The sequence below is a fragment of the Arachis hypogaea genome, chromosome 15 (genome assembly GCF_003086295.3).
Source record: "Arachis hypogaea cultivar Tifrunner chromosome 15, arahy.Tifrunner.gnm2.J5K5, whole genome shotgun sequence".
Classification (NCBI taxonomy): Eukaryota; Viridiplantae; Streptophyta; class Magnoliopsida; order Fabales; family Fabaceae; genus Arachis; species Arachis hypogaea.
In genome coordinates, this window is record NC_092050.1 from 145,548,329 (window position 1) to 145,571,010 (window position 22,682).

The 22,682-nt window shown below is 34.7% G+C and overlaps 1 protein-coding gene across 1 annotated transcript in view; it reads right to left on the reverse strand.

Moving 5' to 3' along the window:
• The window catches only part of LOC112751123 (midasin), a 43,186-nt gene that overhangs the window by 11,929 nt on the left and 8,575 nt on the right, over positions 1 to 22,682 (reverse strand). The window contains exons 18-57 of the mRNA XM_025800175.3: positions 21,795 to 21,862; positions 21,510 to 21,705; positions 21,311 to 21,415; positions 20,802 to 21,107; positions 19,647 to 19,840; positions 19,472 to 19,562; positions 19,185 to 19,335; positions 18,310 to 18,383; positions 16,858 to 17,005; positions 16,031 to 16,129; positions 15,466 to 15,566; positions 15,252 to 15,341; positions 15,088 to 15,153; positions 14,719 to 14,883; positions 14,235 to 14,442; positions 13,214 to 14,106; positions 11,297 to 12,802; positions 11,041 to 11,209; positions 10,728 to 10,793; positions 10,037 to 10,125; positions 9,692 to 9,943; positions 9,458 to 9,593; positions 9,273 to 9,358; positions 9,046 to 9,140; positions 7,448 to 7,589; positions 7,252 to 7,341; positions 6,161 to 6,284; positions 5,829 to 5,983; positions 5,562 to 5,675; positions 4,034 to 4,183; positions 3,190 to 3,369; positions 2,902 to 3,090; positions 2,694 to 2,795; positions 2,379 to 2,603; positions 2,087 to 2,209; positions 1,916 to 1,997; positions 1,705 to 1,835; positions 1,446 to 1,610; positions 770 to 845; positions 576 to 688 (exon numbers count right to left, since the gene is read on the reverse strand). Coding sequence (XP_025655960.1) covers positions 576 to 688; positions 770 to 845; positions 1,446 to 1,610; positions 1,705 to 1,835; positions 1,916 to 1,997; positions 2,087 to 2,209; positions 2,379 to 2,603; positions 2,694 to 2,795; positions 2,902 to 3,090; positions 3,190 to 3,369; positions 4,034 to 4,183; positions 5,562 to 5,675; positions 5,829 to 5,983; positions 6,161 to 6,284; positions 7,252 to 7,341; positions 7,448 to 7,589; positions 9,046 to 9,140; positions 9,273 to 9,358; positions 9,458 to 9,593; positions 9,692 to 9,943; positions 10,037 to 10,125; positions 10,728 to 10,793; positions 11,041 to 11,209; positions 11,297 to 12,802; positions 13,214 to 14,106; positions 14,235 to 14,442; positions 14,719 to 14,883; positions 15,088 to 15,153; positions 15,252 to 15,341; positions 15,466 to 15,566; positions 16,031 to 16,129; positions 16,858 to 17,005; positions 18,310 to 18,383; positions 19,185 to 19,335; positions 19,472 to 19,562; positions 19,647 to 19,840; positions 20,802 to 21,107; positions 21,311 to 21,415; positions 21,510 to 21,705; positions 21,795 to 21,862 — 7,515 coding nt within the window. The remainder of the gene's footprint in view (positions 1 to 575; positions 689 to 769; positions 846 to 1,445; positions 1,611 to 1,704; positions 1,836 to 1,915; positions 1,998 to 2,086; positions 2,210 to 2,378; positions 2,604 to 2,693; positions 2,796 to 2,901; positions 3,091 to 3,189; positions 3,370 to 4,033; positions 4,184 to 5,561; positions 5,676 to 5,828; positions 5,984 to 6,160; positions 6,285 to 7,251; positions 7,342 to 7,447; positions 7,590 to 9,045; positions 9,141 to 9,272; positions 9,359 to 9,457; positions 9,594 to 9,691; positions 9,944 to 10,036; positions 10,126 to 10,727; positions 10,794 to 11,040; positions 11,210 to 11,296; positions 12,803 to 13,213; positions 14,107 to 14,234; positions 14,443 to 14,718; positions 14,884 to 15,087; positions 15,154 to 15,251; positions 15,342 to 15,465; positions 15,567 to 16,030; positions 16,130 to 16,857; positions 17,006 to 18,309; positions 18,384 to 19,184; positions 19,336 to 19,471; positions 19,563 to 19,646; positions 19,841 to 20,801; positions 21,108 to 21,310; positions 21,416 to 21,509; positions 21,706 to 21,794; positions 21,863 to 22,682) is intronic.

Here is a 22,682-nt window from a genome sequence, read left to right on the forward strand (position 1 = left end):
CCTATTTGTATCCCTAACGTTTGTAAAAGTGATTCAATGTTATCCTGCCGTCAATTACACATCATGAGCGCTATAGTTTGAGTTTTAAAAATCTCTTCTTGAAGTTAGAATATAAATGTCTGGGATAGAATCGATGATCTACTCCGAAAAATAGCTCCTCAGATGTTGAAACTAATTTCTACAACATTTACATAATTCACTTTTCTAGGGACATAATTGAATCTAAACACAAATAATGGGTATAATATTAAAATCGAACACATCCAAATAAGACCTAATTGAGAATGAATACATCAAAGTGAGAATAATTGAAAAATATAATCTGATTTGTTAGTATAATTGATAGTAGGATAACATTTAATCACTTTTATAAACGTTAAGGATACAAATAGGATGATTTAAACGTTAGGGACACAAATAGGACATACACCAAACGTTGGGGACAAAAACGATACTTTATTCGTATCAAAATAAAGAGGAAATGGTAAATACTTTGCCAGCATGTCAGGGATCATATCTAGCCCATTTATGATGAAGGTTAAAAAAAAAAATAAAAGAAGTGAATTTCCACTTACTTTGCCAGCATTATGCTCATATCCATGCATCACCTCATCAAGCAAACCAGGCCAAGAGCCCAGTTCTATCTTTTGCCATGATGACAATAGATCATAAATATTATTCAATTTATCTACAAGCAAGTTAAACCAGAAAAATTAGTAATATTAGGGAGTACACAATGGATAAACAAAACTTGAAAGAAGATTCATACCTGGGAAGGGGAACTTTGAACCATGTTCTTGCATAAGTTGAGCCTTGTGCAGTAGAAACTGCAATCCTGAGAAGGCCTGAAGTAGGGAAAAAGGATATAGCTTAGAAAACACAATATATTATAAAAAAAATTAAGAAAGTGTACCCATGGCATACAACTAAACTAAGCTTCATGAGTCTTGTTAGAATATCTGTGAATAAATGAGTTAGCATATTATAGGAACCCTTAGGATATGGTAGTTAATTGTGTATATCCTGCAATTATGTATAGATTCCCTTTTCAGGCTACATAAATTAGTCTCTGTTGTTCAGCTAAAACAAATGGAATTCTTATGTCTCGCTCCTTCTCTCACATTCAACAAGGCTAAAAACAACATTCTAATTCAAAAGAGAACATTGAATTAAAACTTTCCAGAGAATAAACTTTTGAACAGAAAAGGATAGCAGATACACAAGAAGGCTTGAATTGGGTTAAAGTTACAGTTAGATTGGATTTGAAAAACTTGAAATCATATTCAACACAAGAAAAGTACCTACAAACAATTACTATTAGAGAGCAGTAATAAATAATAACCGTATTACATTATACATAGGAATTTTTCCAAGTCAACTGTTACATTTTCTGCATAAAAACAATCTGTAAGGAACGTTGCAGTCTAACCAGTCATGATTACTACCTTTGCTAACGGGATATTTGAAGGAAGAGACAAGAGCATGTCAATTACGTCTGAAATTTTCTGGAGATCATTATGATTTTCCCACTCATTTAGCACGGATAGGATCTCCCGACGGAGAGGTGCAAGTACTTTCAACATATTTGCCATCTCTGGAGCATTTGGATCCTAGTACCGAGAAGAACAAAAAGGATATACATGTCATCATGCAACTACAGAAACATCAAGGGGGAAGAAACACATCTTAAAGTAACAGCCACACCTTGTAAAAATTGTATCTGGTGTCAGATTTGTGAGATGAAATAAACTTCCTCTGATAGTCTAAACAGAGATAAAGTAAGTGCTCTGGCATCAGTTTAACATCTAATCCAGGCAAAATTGAAGAATGGATTCCTGAAAGCAGTTGGAAACAGATACATGAGCTAGGCTCAGAAACAAAAGTTGCAAACATTAACAAAAACAGTGATTACTACCTTTCATTAAATCAATTCCCAAAGAATACGAGTCACTAAAGGAATGCAACCAATCTTCATTAGAAACCTTGAAAGATCCCGACTGAACCAAACGCGAACGTTGTTAAACACAACATATAAATCAAGTTTGCCAATCCAAGCAAAGGAGACAGAAAGTAGAGACAAACTCACAGTCTGGACAAGATCACTAGATCCAAATAACTGGTTGTGAATGAGAACCACATTGCTAACAATAGACTCTTCCAGTTCCTTCCATTCTTCATCCAATATTTCACATTCCATTGACTGTTCCGTCTGATTGAAAGAATAAATTTCATTTCAAATATACATATAGAATCAACTAATCAACTAGAAAAGGATATTTAGAGTTGGAAAACACTTGCATTTGAGTCAAAGGGTTTTTCCTCAGAAGAAACTAACCAACTAAACAAATAATAAAGGATATGAAAGTTGAAAGCATTACTGTATCATTGGGTTTTTCCTCGGAAGAAAATTGTTCCCATTCTGAAAAGGTTTCAGTTGCACTTAATTTTGCAAGAGTTGGCATGTCAACTTCAATAACACTCTCGATTTGGAAAGCTCGAGGTTTAAACTTGTATTGCTGAGATTCATAATCACTTTTGGACTTAGCATGAACTTTCATACCCATCCAAAGGGTTGCAAACTCATCAAATATCTTGTGCAAGAGCTGATGCAAAAAATATTTGTTAAAGAAAGGACTTGTAGAATTCCATACAAATGATTCAGCAGAAGTTTAAACTACAGTAAAGATACTGACCATATAAGTTTTAACATCCATTACTTTTGCATGTGCTATGGAATGTGCAAGCTGAACAAGAATGTTCTGATAGACAGAAGCTCGATATTGCAATGAAGATACCTGTTTTACTTAATCCAGTTACAAACGGATGAACAAAAACAAATTGATTCTATTGATTAAACAATCGAGAAAGTTATTTTACATAACTCAATCCATTGGTATGTACCTTCATATTAGCAGCAATGCCACTGGAGAGACACATAAGCCTTTCCATTAAAGCAATATCAAGCGAGTAAAATCCTTTACCAAAATCAAGTGTGTATGATAGATGCATGTCATGTCTAATGTCATTCCTAAGAGAGATAAACTTGCGTGAAGTTGCACGCGGGAAGCGCATAATTGTGTATAGCATTTCCTGCAATATTCAAAGCTCACCATGTCAGTTGTCAAAAACCAAAACCCCTCAAAACAAATTGCTAAAAAAAGGTAGAAACAAACAACAAAAACAAAATACCATATCCAGGATGATGTTTTCAAGCCCAAGTCTAGCAAGATATTCTTTTTCCAAGCTACTTGACAGAATCAGTGACAATCCGAATTTTATCTCATACACAGCAACTTGTATTGGTTGAATAATATCATTAAAACAAACGTATTCATCCGTCAACCGATCAATGAAATGTGTTGCTGTTTCCTGAAATTCAAAATTGGCAGCTAATGTAAAACTAAAATAAATGAAATGAAAGTTGTTACATGTAAGAATTGGACAAACAGGAAGCATATGTCTTTTACAGGCAATACATCTTGGTCTAGGCCTCCTACATCTGTCTCACGACAGCATGTCATCATTTCTTTGTTTTATTCCGAATTCATGCATGCTTCTCGTATCAAATTTGAATAATACGTGCATCCGAGACCAACTGTCTCCACTTATTAGTTCTTACCAATACCTACCTTGCTTGTCAAGCTGTCATTGAGGAAATTCCATGACAAACAATTTTCATGAATCCTTCAATTTCTTGGAAATTTTATTGTTCACAAGCATACTGAGAACCATTTCATCTGTCCACCTTTTATAGCATGTTATTCTTGTCCTATTTATCACATCGCAATGGGTTCTAACATATTGTCCCATTTTGATAGAATTTTCTCACCTCAAAATAAATAGGACTTGAGAACCATTATTTTCCAATGTTCTTACTCGGCATTTTTTAATTTCAGATGATAAGAAGAAAATATGCATTGGTTGTTCTAATCACAAATAAAAATTTTCTGTGATTTGAGTTACATATAGAATAACAATAAATAGTAGTAATTCAAATTAGTTCAACCAACAACACATGCCTAAGTAGTTATACCTGCCAGTTCCGAGCCCGATCAGCAACCTGTTGAAATTCCTTTACTTTAATACTGCTTTTCAAATCTTCCAACAAAGCAAGTTGTTTTAGAAACTCATGACATTCATTCATTAACTTCTTGTATTTCCATGGTTCAGGGCGGAAGACAATCTAAGTAAAAACAACAATGATCAATGTTGGTTGCTTCACAGAAAATGTCGACAAAGATACAAACAGAAATAAAGATGCAAAATAATTTCATCATCGAACCTCATTAGACACAGGAGGTTTTGGAGAGAGAGAGAGAGAGAGAGAGAGAGAGAGAGAGAGAGAGAGAGAGAGAGAGAGAGAGAGAGAGAGAGAGAACAGCTTGGAAAAAAAATATTGAAACAAGAAAAATACAATGCCAGGTAAATTGCAGTAGTACCCACAAAAACGGAACAAACGCACGAAACAAATGAAATTGTTTAAATAAGTTCTCAACTTGGTAGACCAAATCAGCCCCTTGAAGATTTTTATAATAAATTTGTTTCGTTTCAGTGTATATAAGATATCAATTAAAGAACAAAATTGAAGTGCAAGACTATATTTCATGTCAAATAATGAAAAACCAAATTGATGCTCAAAGACACAAATGTTCAAAGAATAACTTGATATCATGTATATTCCCAACTATATTATTAAGGCTATTGGTACACCCTGAAATTTTTGAGGGGCAAAAGTTAAGGGAGAAACTAACTAGTTATTAATGGCCAAAAAAGAAAAAATCCCTTTCAACTTGTTCGGTAAAAAGTCGAAACAAAATAAAAGTAAAACCACCATGAACAAGTCACCACTGCACATAGCTAGTAATGCTGCCACCATCAATCTGATTCAACTACTCCACCTTGAACAACACCATCCCACTACCATTAATCAAGCCCCAATACCACCACCCCTGTCAATCAGTGTCATTGGCACCACCATCAAGTGCCAGAAACACTACCACAAGCACCAAGAAGGTCGGCATTACTGCCACTTGAAGATCAGCACCATAGCCACCACCATGACTGACGTTGAGTTGCCACCATAAACAACACTACATCCTCCTGTAGTGCAATGCTAGATGACTATCGGGCAAATAAGCGTACAAGTTTGATGGCATTGGCTACACAAAGATGGGTGAACTACAACCCAATGGTTATCAAATACAAGTGATGGGTGAAGGAGAGAATCAGTTAGCAGAGCAATGTCGAGAATAGTATGCATAGGAAGTAAAGGACTTCTATGATTTCAACATAATTGGGAGGAAAAATACCATAATGTGGATTATGGGGACATTTGACCTGAAAGGAGATGAAAATTTTATGCCAATAAAATTGACCCTGGTTTATTATTGATAACCCAAGCATGGATATCAGAATTAGATATGTACCAATCTCTTAATCAAAACAAAAATCTTGATACCACAATGCTGAAAGACAGTAATTATATTCACATCATTCAAAGCTTAAAATTTTGGATGGAATAAATTTGGAAAGTTGAAACAAAATTGAAATAATTTAGAAACCTTTCTTTGAAGCTTCATATGTTCTGCTTGAAGCTTTTCTAGCCTTTCTGCCTTTCTTTTATCAGCTTCTCTTGTGAAAAACTGTCCTGATAAATACCCACATTCTTTCCGCACCTGAAAGAAAACAATAATTATAACCCAATTCACCCAGAAGACAAATAGATTAAGTACATAGGAGTACAAATCATAAAATAACAAACAAACAAGAACGATTAGCTGCTACAAAGTGAAGAAGACAATCTTGATCAAATTCGTTGACTCTAGTACCTGAATTTCAAGTTCAAGTGATGATACCATTTCTTCAATATGAGAATACTTGCAAGAGTACTTAATGGCAGGATCAACATTATAGCTGCTAAGCAGCAGATGAATGCGTAATCCTCCAATATGTACCCATGCACAACCAATGCTATAACTGAAATCTGAGACAAAAATAGCTCAAGTTAAATATACATGAGATTCAAAGAAAAAAAAAAAGATAGTTAACAGATACCAGACTATGTCAAAGTAATAGATTCAAAATACAACATAATATCGAATTATATGCTTAAGAATTATATTTTCTTCCTATATATATATATATAAGCACAAATAATTACCATCAGAATTCGACTGAAGATACAGCTCACTGAGCAGCGGAACAATGATTTTGGGCACTGAGTTTTTCAATCTATGGTGGCTTGAAGAAGCAATGAGAGTGCTCACCAAATTGATTCCTTCTTCCTACATTCATTCAAGGGAATGAGGTATAGAACATAAGCTTGGACTCCGAGCATCAACAATTCAAAAAACCATACAGAACCACCACACAACATTATACAAATAAAGAGCAACATGAAGCAGAAAATGCATCAATAACACATTTCAAGTTGAGTTCCTCATTCTGTCCTAAATTTATTTCATCATTACAACAAGGTCATCCTTATTCATAGTCCCAGATGTAATGAAAACATAGTTGCTATCTGCTAGAGATACATCATCTAATTACAAAAGCTAAAGTACAGGATTATTTCAGTTAACATCAAATGAAACTTTTTACCTCAATTTAAAAGGCTAGTTTTATAAGTAGTAGAGCAAAATATTGAGGAGCTAGAACATTAAATAATAAGCCTACTAGAACTAACAGCATTTTAGAGTCAATTTTCGCAATCTTCTGGTAAATACTGGGAACTTGTGCATACATATTCATAATAAAGGAAAAAGACGCTATAAATGACCCAAAAATGAATAAATAGAAAAGACTACATATCCCAGTCCGACAGCATTCGTTCATTTTAGAAAACCAGTATTCTATAACCTGTTGTCCTAATCTATCATATACGTGAAAGAAGAAATTGAATTATACAATGCTCAACTTAATATCAATCATTATACTAGCTAATGTTGCATTCAAATATATCTCCAAATATTCACTCTGAAAAGTATAATCCATGCTGCCAATTGACAGAATCAGTTTGAAGATAAATTTATCTGTACATTGGTGTTCCTAGATTTTCCAACTTCAATTTGCTACATATATCAGTACATCCAAATGAGCACTATATAATAAAGGTAATAAAGCATCAGCGAATTAATTCCAACCGCATTCAAAAAAAACATCAGCTATCATACTCGTTCAACTGTAATGCCATTATTAAAAAATAAAAAGATAAAATACTGACAAAAAGCATAATAAATAAAATAAACATACCGTGACTGCATTATTCTCTAAAGAACAGAAACTAGACTTGAGTCCTTCGAACTGATCCACATCAAAAGATTTTTTGTGCGCATAGACAATCTACGTTTAAGCAAACCCATAAATTCATGAACTTTTCAAGCTATTTATGAATTTAAGAAATAATAACATAAGGCATAAATCACTGCAGAATTGAGGAAAGCAAAACCTGTTGAAAAAGAGCACGGGCCGCTAATAAAAGAAAACTGGGTAGATCAGGTCCATGACAAGAGCAACGCCACAAATTAGACATTGTAACTCTAAACTTATGACATTGCACTGGAAGTTCCTTGATAGCATGAGTGTTTTTCCTGAATCATGATCCCCAAGAAAATATTTAAAAAAAAAAAAAAAACGAATTCAGTAGAAAAAATAAACAGCTTTATGTGCTTATTTGGCATTATAAGGAGTTCAGAAACTTTTAATATCCATGCTAGGTATTGAACAACTCATGAGTCTGAACCTAAAAGCTTAGATATCCAGGAAATGAAATAATATAGTGTTTAAGCATCAGTAGAGATATCCAGAGTTGAATTACTGTTTGAATTACTCATGAGTCCAAACCTCTCACATTAGGTGGTATGGGCATGCTTTGAGAAGATTAAAAAAAGCATCAAGTCAAGAGGGTGGATAAGATGGCAGCTAGCTGAATGAGTTTTGGGTAGAGGGAGACACAAGGAGACTCTATAGAACTAATCAAACGAGATATAAACATAAATAGGCTACGTATAGACATGATCAAAGATAGCCACACAATGGCATTATTTGATTTATATAGCTAACTCCATCAAGCAGTGTAAGGCTCTACTGTTGTTAATCCTTGTCATGAAACTATTTGTCCCAAAAGATTAAAACTTATCAGAATAGGCACATGAACTATTGTATCTCTAATGCGCCCCCTTATTGTAAGAGCCTTTTTTACTCTTTATTTTCCTTATACTGGAATTCTTTCTATCCTTGGCTGAAAACCAACTTGTCTGAAGACAAAACAGCTATGATCAACAACTTCAACCTCTATATACTCTTAGTGCTCTAATTGGATGTCAAACTGAGGAGTGCCCATAGTATACTCTTGCAACTCTAGTTGATTGTGAAATTGTTCCTTTGGGCGGGAAACCAAGGCATCTTTCCCTTTGGGAACACGGTACTGGAGATTCTTCTTATCTTCTAATTTTGATAACCTAAAGGGGATATTTCTCATCCTTATCTTTATGATATAAAATTCTATTGAAAAAAAAAAAATATGATTGCTTCAACTATTTGGGTGCTTTGGAAAAAAGTTTTCATTTGATGATTGACTTGTGTTCTAGGAAGGAAGGCAGTCTGAATCTATATGATTTTGGTGTCTTAAAGACTTAACAGTTTTTCCTGAAAACTAATATATAACCTCTCATTTTAGCCCCATAAAATTAATTTCTCAAGGATTTACTACATTAGAATATCTTCTTTCCTCAAATTTAAAGTAATGATCTCCTGTGAGCTTCTGAGAGGAGTATATAACAATGAACAATGCACCTTTAAGTCACCTTTCTCTCATTTTCATCATTTATTCTCATTACATAATAATCCTATCTGAAATTTCGACAATGTGCAAAACTTTAATTATTCTAAGAATGCAAACTTTTCTTCTGCAACCAAAAAGATAGGTCTGCTCAAGATTTGAGACAACAAAACAAAGCCAAAATTTGAAATATAAAAATATATTATAAAAAGGTCAAGAATTGTCCTCCTATCTTTCAAACTCTATGGTGCATAAACTGTACTCACGTGATATGGAAGACAGTTGATGCATTGACGGGCTGCAAGAGTATGGGGGGTATAGCAACACTGCTTACATCAAAACCTTCAACCTTTGAGAAATTCTGCATAAAACCGTATATCATGAGTGGTAAAAAAAATTGCATATCAAGCAGGACAACTTACAGAAACAAGTGGTAAAAAAAATTGCATATCAAGCAGGACAACTTACAGAAACAATGTATGCTTGCACATACCTTAATGAAGTCAGGAAAGCATATCCACAATGATTCATGCCACGTAAACCACATCTCTAGAATAAAGCTTGCAATCTTCTTAATCCCTGCAACATTCCCCCCATACCCCAAGGGATGTAGAAGAGGGTTAAATGCCATATTTGAGAAAGTGGATAATATGAAACAAGCAGCAGTTTTGCACGAACCTGCATCCACCGAGGTCCATTCACTCAGGATCCACAATATCTTTCTTTGGGGAGAAAACATTTGTGGAGGGATTGATGATAAACGCAATGAAAACTTTAATGCATTGTCCAGATTGATTGTAAGATAGTCCATAATCTAACAGGTAGCCAAATTTGCCAAGTCAATAAAACAGACAACAAATGAAGCCCCAACAGAAAGAGAGGAAATAAAAATAAAAATAGTGATCGTATTACTCGGTCTTCCCCTTTGAAATCATCCCAGTGAATTGAGGTGAGCTCCTGTAGCAACTCCATATCCCAGAATAAACTGGTATAATCCAGTGGTGGAAATGTATCCTGCAAACTCTCAAATCCTGACATTTGACACAACATTTCGGGAGTAAATGAACAACAAGAAGCAGAACTTTCTACAACAGATGAAGAGTCTCTGTGTCCTGTATTCATCTGCAACTTCTTTTTTTCATGTTCAAACCTTCTTAACAGCATCTGTAGAGCAAAATGAGTGAGAACTACAAGAGAAAAACAAAGGTGCATCATCATTATCATCATGACCTCATTGAGAACATGAAAAGCACAAACCTGATACATCTCCTCCAACTGCTTAACAATTTGCAGATCATCACCATCATGACCCCATTTCTCCATTATAAATGGTGACATTGAAACAGCTGTAATTAATAAAGAAGAGAACATTTGAAGATATCCATTTACAAATAAACAAGTGTGCAATAAATCAGGCATGAACATAACTAACACTTCTACACCAGCAAACAGGTAGTACCAAAAACATCCATCATGTTATTTCAATATGTACACTCCTGAGTATACCTTGCAAACCCAATAGACGAATTACTCAAAACAAAGCCAACACTTTCTACATGGAGAGAAACCACAACAGAGATGCCAAATAATTTTAAACCAAAGAATTAAAGCTACATCATGATTGAGAGGGAAAAATATTTTACAGTACGAAGCCAAAAACAATTTTACACTTCCAAATTCATCATAGAACAAGAACAAACCATTCAGTATATATTGAGTCATATGTATCATTGTATTTGTCAATATAAGTTCAGATGATAAACAAAAGAGACAGTAACCCAATTGGACTAAATGGCCCATAAATATCATTGTCTCTATTATAATTCATATAGCATTCTCAGTTTCTCACACAAAAGAGGAACAAAATGTACAAAATCAGTCATACAAGGAAATAAATATACAAAACTCAATAAAGCAGGGAAAGGAAACCAGGTAGCCAACCATATACCTTCCATCACACCAAAGCGAAGATCTTGATCAAATGATGCAACAACATCAAGGAGATGTCCTGATTCTACAAAAATTAACAAAACATCAATTACAAAGGTTAGAACATTTCGCTAGAACTACTCCAGTTAAAGAACAATGAACCACTAAACCAGTTTTGATGTTCTCAAGATCAAGAGGGCTTGAATAACAAATAAAGAAACCAATAACCTACTGCAGTCATCAAATTATTCAAATACCGAAGATATCGCAATCAAGAGTATTTTTACAGCAATATTCCTACAGATATAGACAAAAAGTGAAATATTGCAAACCTTGATTAGCAGATGCTGTCTTTCGTGGCCAAAACCTTTCAACAAAGTTTAAAAGTTGTTGTTGTTTATCATGTAAAGCAGAGGAAGAGGGCAAAAACGGGTGACCACCATAAATCCACAGCAAGGATTTTTCCGGAAAAGAATACCCCTCCAAATTTTTGCTCTCCATCTATTGAATGTTATTAAAAAAAATTAATTGTCTAAAAAAAATACAGAAAATAATACATATATTTATCATGTTCTCTGCTTATCTTACCAGAAAATTCTCTACCATTTCTGGACAGATATTCATTAGTTTTCCAGCATCTTTCACCAAAGAATGCCAAGAAATTAGCAATAGATCAAACTTTGAAGAAATCAGGTGTTGCCAAAATAGCACATGATCCTCAATAAGGTTAGTGTAGGACTGTATGAAATAATCAAATGTTGAACACTCAATTAGCTTAGGACTTGAAGTAACAAGTTTATTAAGGAACTCATCTTCCAATACATGAAGAGATTTCAAAAGTGGAACAAAGCACCTAGCTCCATCAGTAAAACTATGCTCGCTCTCAGAATATTGCTGCTGCAAAGTTAACCTTAATGGATCAATGCAGCGAATGGCATTACAGATATAGTTAATTTGGCTATTCGATGCAACCAAATCAACTAAATCAAATGACAACATAGGAATTGACTGCAAACCAAAATCAAGTGGGTCACGCCATGCAATGTATTTCCAAATTGGATGCTCCATCATCTTCTTCATCAACTTAATAAAGTCATGGAAGAACTGACAGAAGGGCTGCAACTGAGAACCAAACCAATTAAACCAGAGCAGATAGTACTTAAAGTCATTTTCAGTTGCCTGCTCAAATGTCCAGCTGGCAGCAAAGGATAGCATTTTATTTGTCATCTCCAAGTCAATTTCAGTTTCCTTTTCATATTTTGCAAAAAAGACTTTGGAAGACTTTGGAAACATAATTTCTTGCAATGTCTTTATATCTACAAAATAATGGTTCCAACAGGCAAGAGAAGTTTGCGGAGAAGCTGTTGAGTACTTTTTCCGAGCATTTTGATATTGTTGTGCAGCAAACTGCCTACCAAGAAACTCCAGATACATGCAATCTTGTTTAGTGCACGCTTCTCTTGAGTAGCATGTATAATCCACTAACCTCAATGGCACTTGCCATCCACCGGGTAAACCTAAAGGAGAGTCTGGATAACAGCCATATCCACACAAATTACTTTCGGATAAAAAAGCTGTTTTTGCGAAATTTATTATTTTCTCTCCTTTAACATCACCAAATGAGGAGATATATGTGTGTTCCCAACTTATTTGCAGACTCCAAATGGGATGACAGCCATTCATAAGAAGTTGCTGAAAAAGATGAATCCAATGCGACAGCTCAAGATAGGTTATGCGAACATTAATCTCTGAACCTTCTTTCTTAGCATAAATGTGGGCTCTTGCCATGTAGTCAACGATTGGAGCAACAGGGATACCAGACAAAACAAGAAATCTCTTCACATCTTTGAGTTCTTCATTCTCACAGTTGTATCCACCTGTATCATTCAATGCCCAATAAGGCTGCATCATAAATATTTCAACACCCCTATTTCGCATTGCCCGAGAAACTTCACCGTAGTGGGGATTCACCGTGAGAAACAGGCGGAAATTTGGGTGTGGATGGACAACATAGGGGTTCCCATCAACAATTCCACGCTCATTGACCACAATTGAGCCACTAGGTTCCACCAAAGAGTTAATTCTATCAAGAACCTGAAAACCAAATAAAAAATGCAAAATACCTAATTAGATACATACATACTCAAAAATTTACTGGAATATGATTTCAGTTACATTAGCTAAAAATAATAACAAAACAGTCATCAAAACAAGGAAATATTACAATCAATACACTATAAATTTAAGCTTCTTGGGGATAAAACAAAATGTAGGAAGACTAAAGATGTGACATTTCACGAGGAACCAGTTGTATCTGACACACTTTCAGTATCTGTAGAAAAACAATCAGATCAAGGGAGAGAGAAAATCATACAGATTGACAAGCATTATATACCACACAAGTAAACAACAAAATCTATGCAGACATAATATCTTTAAAAAGCATGCATGATGCATTCAATAATGTCATTAATAATATCACTATTAAATATTGACATCACATACCGTAGGGTTGCATAGATTTGCATTGTCCAAGACAATCCATTCACCTCTCTCTATAGCCTTTATCAATAATCCAGTAACCCATTCAAACTTGGTAGAAATCAATCTTTTCTGATCATCTGCTTTCAGCTTCAAAATTGTCTTCAAGACCAAATCTAGATCCTTGGTTGAATAGGATACAGGAAGAGGATTCTTTTCTAAATTCAACTTAAGCTGTTCAATGATCTCAGCAAGCAAACTAAGAGAACAAACAACTTGCTTCCAGTTTTCGAAATAATTTGAAGCAGAAGCAGCCAAGCTGTCAAAGTTCAAGCTGGACAAGAAAGTAGTCCATCTCCTACATAAATCTCTGTGCCTAAAAATTAATTCCTTTGAAGCCTCCAATTGCAAATTGCTGTACTCATTAAAAAAGTGCCCAACTTGAACAACAATACAGTGAAAATTACGTAGGGCATCATATTGTTCAAAAGATCCAAGCAATTCAGAGATATCAGTTGCAGATGAAAGATTTATTTCATTAAGTACATTGCTTGTGAGATTAGCAAGTAATCTTATCAATGAAGTTTTCCCCGAGCTTGAGGGGCCAATCAAGATGCATAACCATTGGCGCTCTACACACTGAGCAATAGCTTCCAAACTTTGACAAATTTCCGGAAGTATAAGAAGCTTACTTTTGTTGGGCACAGATAACTGGACTTGACTCCTCTTAACAGTAGCATTCCCCACAATTAAATGACTTGAATCAAGCTTAACATGAGGATATGGATTTATAAACGGCATCACCCCAAATACCTCAGTGAAAAGCCTTAAAACTTCCTTGCGGTCAGCTGCAGAACGCATTCTCTGAATATAGACAATGTTCAAGAAAGAATATTCTCCCATCTGCTTGGGTGACCCTAAATTAAGGACAAGGAAATATTAAGATAAAAGATGAGAATGACCATCAGTGGGATAAAGAAACAAATCTATCACACAGGGAAACATAAGTATCAAAATGGTATTAAAGGAAAAAGAAATGTTGGACCTTCAATTACTTCACAAGATCGAAAAACATCACGCAGATTAAACTCCCATGGAAGACCATCCTTAGCAAACTTATGATGCAACATGGTCTCTTCATGCATCCTTTGATTGAATAATATTAACTTTGAGAGTAAAGGTGTGGGGATAGTTGGATATTTTGATTCACAAATTGACAGATAGTCATCCTCAACTAACTGGTCTACATATACCTGTCATCAAATACAAATTCAACTGATAAACTTGCAAATCAAGAACAAAAGAAAAAACTTATCCGACAACTCCAGTTTGGACAAGATGCGAGAAAATAGGACATACACAAGAAATAGAACATTAATACAAACCAGAGGTTAAATAGTATCCCTCTTTGTTTTACATGCTTCAAATTATATAGCTCGAGTAATCCAGCAGGAATTTTGAAATTTTAAGTCAGTTATGCTTGTTTGAGCCTTACCCTTCAAGCTCTAATTAAGATACTGCCAGCATACCTTGGTGAAACGATTTAGAAATGATCTTGGAAGGCTTTTCCGGCCACCACCTTGATGTGATGGATTTTGACAGGCAAAAACTCTAAACGATGGTGGACATTTATAAGTATTTCCTAGCTCTGGTATAAATACCTCAGCTCGGTGATCCAAAATAGCATTTAAACCCTGATTAAAAAAACTGTTAAAACCCATGAGAGAGAGAGAGAGAGAGAGAGAGAGAGAGACCATTAATTCCCAAAGAAGCATAGAAAAAGAAAAACAAAGAATGAACAGTTATGGTGGAAACAATGCACTACTATGGTTATAAATTGTGTTAAGAATGAAGAACAACGAGGTCCAAATAGATATTAAAACTGATCAGGAATTTACCTCTAAAACGGGTTGTGGAGCAAGATTAAGCTCGTCTAGCAAAACCCAACAGCCTTCCCTGAGGGCCTGCATCAACAAAAAAGATAAGAAGATAAATACACGTAACACGTCAAAGCTGGTGATGAATGTTAGATCATGTTAATTTTTATGGCAAAAAGTTTAACCTGCAATAGTATCCCATCGGACCAGGAAAACATCCTGCCTTCATCACTTTCCACTGGTAAATCGGATCCTAATAGATCCATCATATCAGTCTGCAGCAGAAAAGCACATCATCATCATCATAATACATAAGTGAAAATTATCCCATCACAGAAAACAGGAAGAACCATAGATCACAGTAAAGTAGGAACGCACAAAAAAAGACTAATTACTCACCTGTTCAGATAGGTTTATCCGTACCACTCTGTTCCCAGAACATTTCCCCAAAGCCATGATTAAACTTGTCTTACCAACACCAGGACTACCTTCCAGTAGAACTGCAAACCAGAAGTCAATTAAAACAGAAACATGCAATTGTTTGGATGACAAGATTCAGAAAGAAATTTTGGAAAATACAATGCAAATGAAAACTGATGCATTAGATACATAATTATTGTTCAGTTTTATGAATATTTTCAATTATTTTGTACTTTAATTATGAGTCCTACAATAGAATGATTTAGGAAATGATTTTGTAACTTAAAGGGTATTTAACCCTAGAAGTCCCACATCCGGAAGTCCTCAATAAGAACTTGTGTTTTGAAGGCTATCTATAGGGCCTTGGCTGTGATGTTGAAGTATTATCTTCTAAATATCAAAAGTCACTTTTTATCTTTAAGACCGACTCTCTTATTGAATCCCAGTGAAAGTGCCCAAGTTTAATAGTTTTTTTCCATGTTCTGTTTTGCTGTACTATTCCACATCAGTAACATACCATACTATTTCAACATCAGTAACATACCAGGCTTTGAAAGCTGCATCGCACGCAAAACTCTAAAGGCATTTTTGCGGGTAGTCGGTGCCTTGAAATCAAAATAGCCATCCTCACAATGGCCAGAACCTAGAAGCATAACCAAAAAGTCACAGAATAATCCAAAAAAAGCAATCTGATCGGTACTTGGTAGTACTGGGGGGAGGGAGGAGGGGGATTGGTAATGGTAAAAGACTACAAAAGGATAAAAAAGAATTCTTCAACATACTTCAAAAAAAAAAAAAAAACACATCTAATATATCTAAATAGTTTAACTCAATTTTGAAATAGCTCCTCAATAGTTTTAAACTTTTCTAATTCGACCAAGTCCCTTTTAAAAACTCCGTGAATAATTCTTGATGCTTGATATTAAGTTGTTCTTCTTTCTGAAAATTCTAAATAACAAAACTTTCAAACTAAAGGAACCAGGTCAGATAACATTTGTACAATATAGGGGGCTGACCATACAGACCTAATTGAAAATTTTTATACACTACAGAGACTCGATTACAAACTTTCAAACAACAGCAACCTTAATGAAAATTGAATGTAACTATAACAACATTTGAAGTAATTAAAGCTAGAAAACATAAGTGTCAGGCATTGCTATACAAACCATCTCAAATATGAGTTGAAGATAACTGAGCATTCGCAAACAGACACCAAATAAGACACAAGTAGAATGTTATTTACGGTGTTTGGGCTAGACTGTATACACCTATTACTTAATATATAACATAAATTTATAAGATTAATATAAGGGGATATGTAACATTATCTCTCTAAATGAAAAATTGTAGGTATTTGAACATGATTACCTTTCTTGATATAGAATGGATCGATGCCAAATAAAGCATCGATTTGAGAATTGTCAATATGCAAGATATTTGAAGTTGAGGCAAATTCACCCCATCCATAACTTTCCATTCTTGAAAGCTTCGAATGTAACAAATTGCCTTCATCAACCTGCAACAAAAATCCAATCATCATTTACAACTACTGAATCAGAATAATAATGATCCGAGACAATAGTAATATTGAGCAAAGCCTTGTCCCAAATATATCATAGTGCTGTAACATGTAGAATAATAACCCACGACATGAAAATAAAAGTTTTTATCTATCATGCCCCGCAACATGGAATCATTACGATCCATCAAAAGAAATCCAATATTTTTATTTTAGCAGATATTGAAATAAATCCTACTACATCACATGCAGAGGAAGAAGGAAAATTTCAGCATTTTTATTTTGGAATTTAAAAAGCTATTTTTTGAAAGAATCAATCAGCAGCATCTACAAACCGCACAGCAAACAGAAACAGATAAGCCACTAAGCAAGCAATCAATTGTGTAGAAGAAAACATACATGACAGACAGGAAAGAACACCAATGAAAATGGGTTAGCATCCTATCATTTAGGTGAAGACCAGTCTAACCAATCAAGAACTGGACATCAAAATGATTATGATTCATAAAATAATGCACAGCCAAACCAGTTCCAAGTGTCAAACCAAGCAAAATAAACCAAAGCACAGTTTGGACCAACCCAGTTCAAACACTTAAAATCTATAGATTAAAGCTCCTTATTTCACACATTTCACTAACTCTTACATGTATTTCATATCACTTCAAGTAGATTATCCTTATAACATCACTGGATTTGACCAGTTTTGATATATGAACATGAAGAACGAGTTCTGCGAGTTCAATGTTTGGTTAGGTGTTTGACAACATAGGTGTAAAGTGTAAACCTTCAGTAATGAGAATATGCCGAAAATTAAACAGATGTTAACACCAGCAAGAATAAGGAAAAGTAGTATGTACCAACGTACATCTGACTCTATAATAAATGTTAAAACTTCTACTGGGTATATTCTTCTAACTTGATCAGCCAAGTTACTAACAGCACTATTGCTTACTACAGACTTGCATCCTATATGTGCCTCACTGAGGAACGTAATTACATAAATATATCTTTAATATATCAAAACAAACAACCAATAACAAGATATTCCAAATGTTCTTTGATACTTTCACATTCAAATTGCTCAAACAATGATAATTTATTGGGAAAATCCTCCATGTTATATCACTTGATTATAGGAATTTTAAGTTTTGACTTTCAATAAAGATTGATAAAATCACGTGACCAATTCCAATACTGATGTGCAAGGAAATGGACAAGAGGTAATCAGGTAGTGTATAGCAGATGAGCACGGAAACAGGGTAGATATAGTTTCAACAGAAAACGTAGAGGGAGGAACATACTCTCAGCTTTTGCAGAAGAAAAGATAGACATCTCTCCCTTAGCTCTTTAGAATACCTTTCTGAAATTCCAGTGCCTGGCAAAAAATGAGCAACTGTTAATAGAGAGAAAAAAAGAGGACAATAAAGCGTCTCAATTCATAAAGGCATGAATGCATGTAATATGTCATGTTACTGTATACATGAGTTGTGGAACGAGTATGTTATATAGTCCACCCAATCTTGTTGATGCTTATTCTTGTAACATTCGAAGCATTTCAGGCATATGCAAGCTAGTGAAAACTAGATATTTTATTCAATCTTTAGTACCCGAGCTAGTTACGGTTAGATGCAGCTATTTGGATTTGTTGGTGAATAATAAAACCTTAACAGTCAACAATTTCCATCACCACCACACTAACCATAACTGATGAAGAATTCTTTTGGGGGAAAAGAGATCATTCTTAAAAAATAAAGAAATAGAATGAGAGTAGAACTAACATCAAAATTGAAATTTAACTGATTCTAATATGGCAAATAAATAAACAGAAATTCAACATTCAGATGAACAGAATCAAAAGCAAAGAAGAAAACCAACTTCTCAACAGTAAACGACTCAAATATATAACAGCATCCATGGATCAGCATTGCATTAAAACCAAAAGGAACTTCATTTATACAGATAAGAACATATTAGAAGATTAAAACGAGACCAAAATAAAAAAAAGAATAACCCCTCAAGCCTTGTCATACTAGATGGAATTTCTAAAAGGATAAAAGTCAAACGACACCAGAGACATATTAAAAGAAAAGCAGCACCACAAAAATATTCAATATGGCAATAATATATTTGAATGAGAAATCAAAGATGAAGGCATAAAATAAGTGGCAAGCTATACCTAGACTTAATCCATCAAGCAAAACAAGAAAGATTCCATGAAGAAGTGCATATTTAGGACCTAAGGTTTCTTCCATTACATCCAAAAAGTCAACCCAAGAAATGAGATCTCTCACAGTAAGCCTTCTGCTAGGATGTATTTGGTTGAACCACTGAAAAGAAAAGTTATGTAATGAATACAAGCTAAATAACACTATATATAGGTCTGATCTGATGGAATTGATAGGAGAAAAAAAAAAGGCATAAACACCATTAACAAAATTAACTGCATATATCAAGATAATATACCTCAAAAAAACTTATCATAGCATTAACAACTTCCAGGAGCCTTTCACGATAATCTTCCTTTATGTTTCCCGCATTTTTAAGCTTGGAAATTCTGTAAATAAATCAAATAAACCAAATATTAAATATCTGCATATCTAAATTTGTATCCTGTAACAGTAAAGGCTTAGAGAGGTACCTTCTCAGCGCAATGCCTTCAAGCTCATTTAGATCGCTAACAGGAGGAACCCATATCTCTGTGAAGCGATTGCGCAGAGCCGGAGATAATTCCTTCTTTCCAACATCACCACCGGGGTTCATTGTAGCAAGAACAAAGAAATTTGAATGTGCAGTTACTTTCTCCATATTAGACCCTCCTTTTTCAGCTAAAGACTGCAGCAAAGAAACAAACACCCAGAAACCAAAGATAGTGAAAATCAAATCAAACAAATTATTGATGACAAGATCATATGCATATAAAAACATCTTCCACCAGCAACCAATGCCATAGAAAATATGTAATTGTGTTTATTGCTTGTATTGGGAATTTTTCTCTTCATGCTCAACAGCATTGTCTTTTAAAAGAGCATTCCTAGAAGATATCCGGACTTAATGAGACCCCACTCATTATCATTATCACACATTTAAATACCTTTTCCATTTTTTTTCAGTCATTAGGGCATAATTAAGGAGGTAATTTACCCCCTTTCAAAAAATTTCTGTTTGTTATTTCTTCAAAACTGTTCTTTTGGCAGCCAAAAAGAGTTAATAACCCCTCAATTAGTCCTAAGAAGATGTAAGGCTTAGCCTCTTCATTTCACAAAATACTTCTTGAGTGGGCAGCAAGCAGCAACCGACATTTCTTTACATACAAGAAGAAACTCTATGAAGAGAAAAGAATATGCAAAAGAGGAAGAGACATCCTTAGCAAAAGAAAAACAAAAACATTCCATTACTTGACCACCATAGGAAACCATGAAAATAATCATAACTTGAATAGAATAGGACAACCCACATGTCATATAATTTCAGAAACATTAAAGGTGTGTTTGGTTTGCGTTTTAATTTTCAGTATTTTCTGCTATCAGGACTTTGCAAAGGAAAAAGAGAAAACAGTGAAAACAATAAAATCCTGTTTTCTGTTTTTCCCTCCTATTTTATCTTTTATCTTCACAAAATTCTAAAAATAAAAAATACTGAAAATGAAAACACAAACGAAACACACCTAATTTTCTTTGCAGGGAACAGAAAAACAGTGATCAGCGATCCTATATAAAGAAAAAGGTGGTGCTACTTGATACATCATGAGTCTAAAAGGAAGTTAAAAACAGAATGTCAGTATGAGTTAACTTACCAGCGTCCTTTCTGGCTCCAACACACTATTCAATCTCTCAAGTACACTATCATCAGCCAAAGATATCTCATCAACAAGAAAGAGATCACCCCCTCTCATTGCTTTTACAAGGGGACCATCCTGCCATTCAAATATGCTCTGCCACTTCTTGTGCAAGACATCGAGCTCAAACTTTAACTGCTCAAAAGCACAAAGATCTTCCCTGCTGACATCAGGAATTTGAATTTGACCTTCTTTATATTTCCTTATCATGCCATTAAGCAGATCAAGGGTTGAGGCAGCTTGCTCTATGTCAGAAGAAACTAACTATAGAAGAGAACAAGAAATCAGGATTTATGCTACAAATGACTTGGATTAAGAAAAATGGGTACAGAAAATAAAACTATTGCAGAAAACAATGTGAATACAGCAAAACTAGGTCTCAGGTCTCTTACTACATGATTAAAACAGAACTTTGAAATTTATCATCTGAGCCAAGTGGTTAACAATAACAGAAAAATAGCACTCACTGGCTCTTCAGGAAAGTATCTAAATCCCTCTAGCTTCTTCAGTTGTTCAACAATCTCTTTATAGTTAGAAATCAGTCTAGATCTCTCTCTTAGAGGACGGAACCCCTGGAAGACATCATTCTAGTTAGCACCGCAGCTATTAATAGTATTTGAGCTCAAGCCTAAAAACTAAATAAATTGAAGGGGGAAAGATATGTACCCCAATGAAGTCAGATGTTTCTGTATGCTTATGACAGTTCAAAATATGTAACTTCAACTGCAAATAGGCACTTAGTAACTGACATACAGTAGTCTTCCCTCCACCCGTTTCACCAACAAGCAATACAGGTTCACGTAATTGAAAGCAGCGCTCCACAAGGAAGAACAACTTCTGCATGCTTTTGGTCAAGAATACACTGCACATGGAAAAAACCTCAGCAAGTAATAGTGAAGCTATGATTTAGGATCAGCGGGTAAAAGGAGCAATAAGCCCATAGAGCCATACCTATGAAGAATCTCCGAACCTCCTTTCACAACATCCAAATTGGAATAATTGTTGCCTCCAGGAGGTATCTGATATAGAGTAACATTAGCAACACATTAATTATTAGCATTTTTGCGGGAGGGGGAAGGGGGGAGGGAGGGAGGGTGGGGGAGAGACATATTTCCAAAACTGTAATCCTGTTATTATAGTTCAGATACTGATGCTGTGCTTTAATACACACAGCAAGCTAACCCTAAGGTGTAGAACAGACTTTCTACCATAAGTCCATAACTTAATTAGGACAGCTGTCAGGGGGCACTGCAGTTTATATACTAATCTCTATTCTCCTTAGATATCTTACTAGCTTACTCTATTATTAATGCTATGCCATTTCAAGTCTATTAAACAAGTTTTGCACACACAAGATGTTGACGGAAATCCTGAAAGAATAATTTTATTAAAGACCATATCTCTACACAGAAAAGCAGAAGTTAAAAATCATGCATAATTAATCCAATATAGTCAAACCTATGATACATTATTAAACAAACAAGAATAAGCATGATAACAGAAAGTGAAGCTAAAAAATATAGCCAAATGGATGAGTCTCCCACTTAAGAGATTCTCCAGAGGGTAGATATGGGAAATCTTATCACTACAAGATGCTACCAGGAATCCATGACCTCAAGGTAACAATACAGCAACCTTATCCTTGCACTAAGGCTCACCATCCTATCCCTTTGGTTTGTAACAACACAAATTACTTATCAAACAACAACAACAAAACCTTGTCCCACTCAACCAAGACAAAAATCGAATGACTAAGTTCACAGTGCTGAATCCAGGAAACTATATAGGGTGACTTTTATTCAGTATTTTTTATTTAAAGTACATGATGACTACACAAAG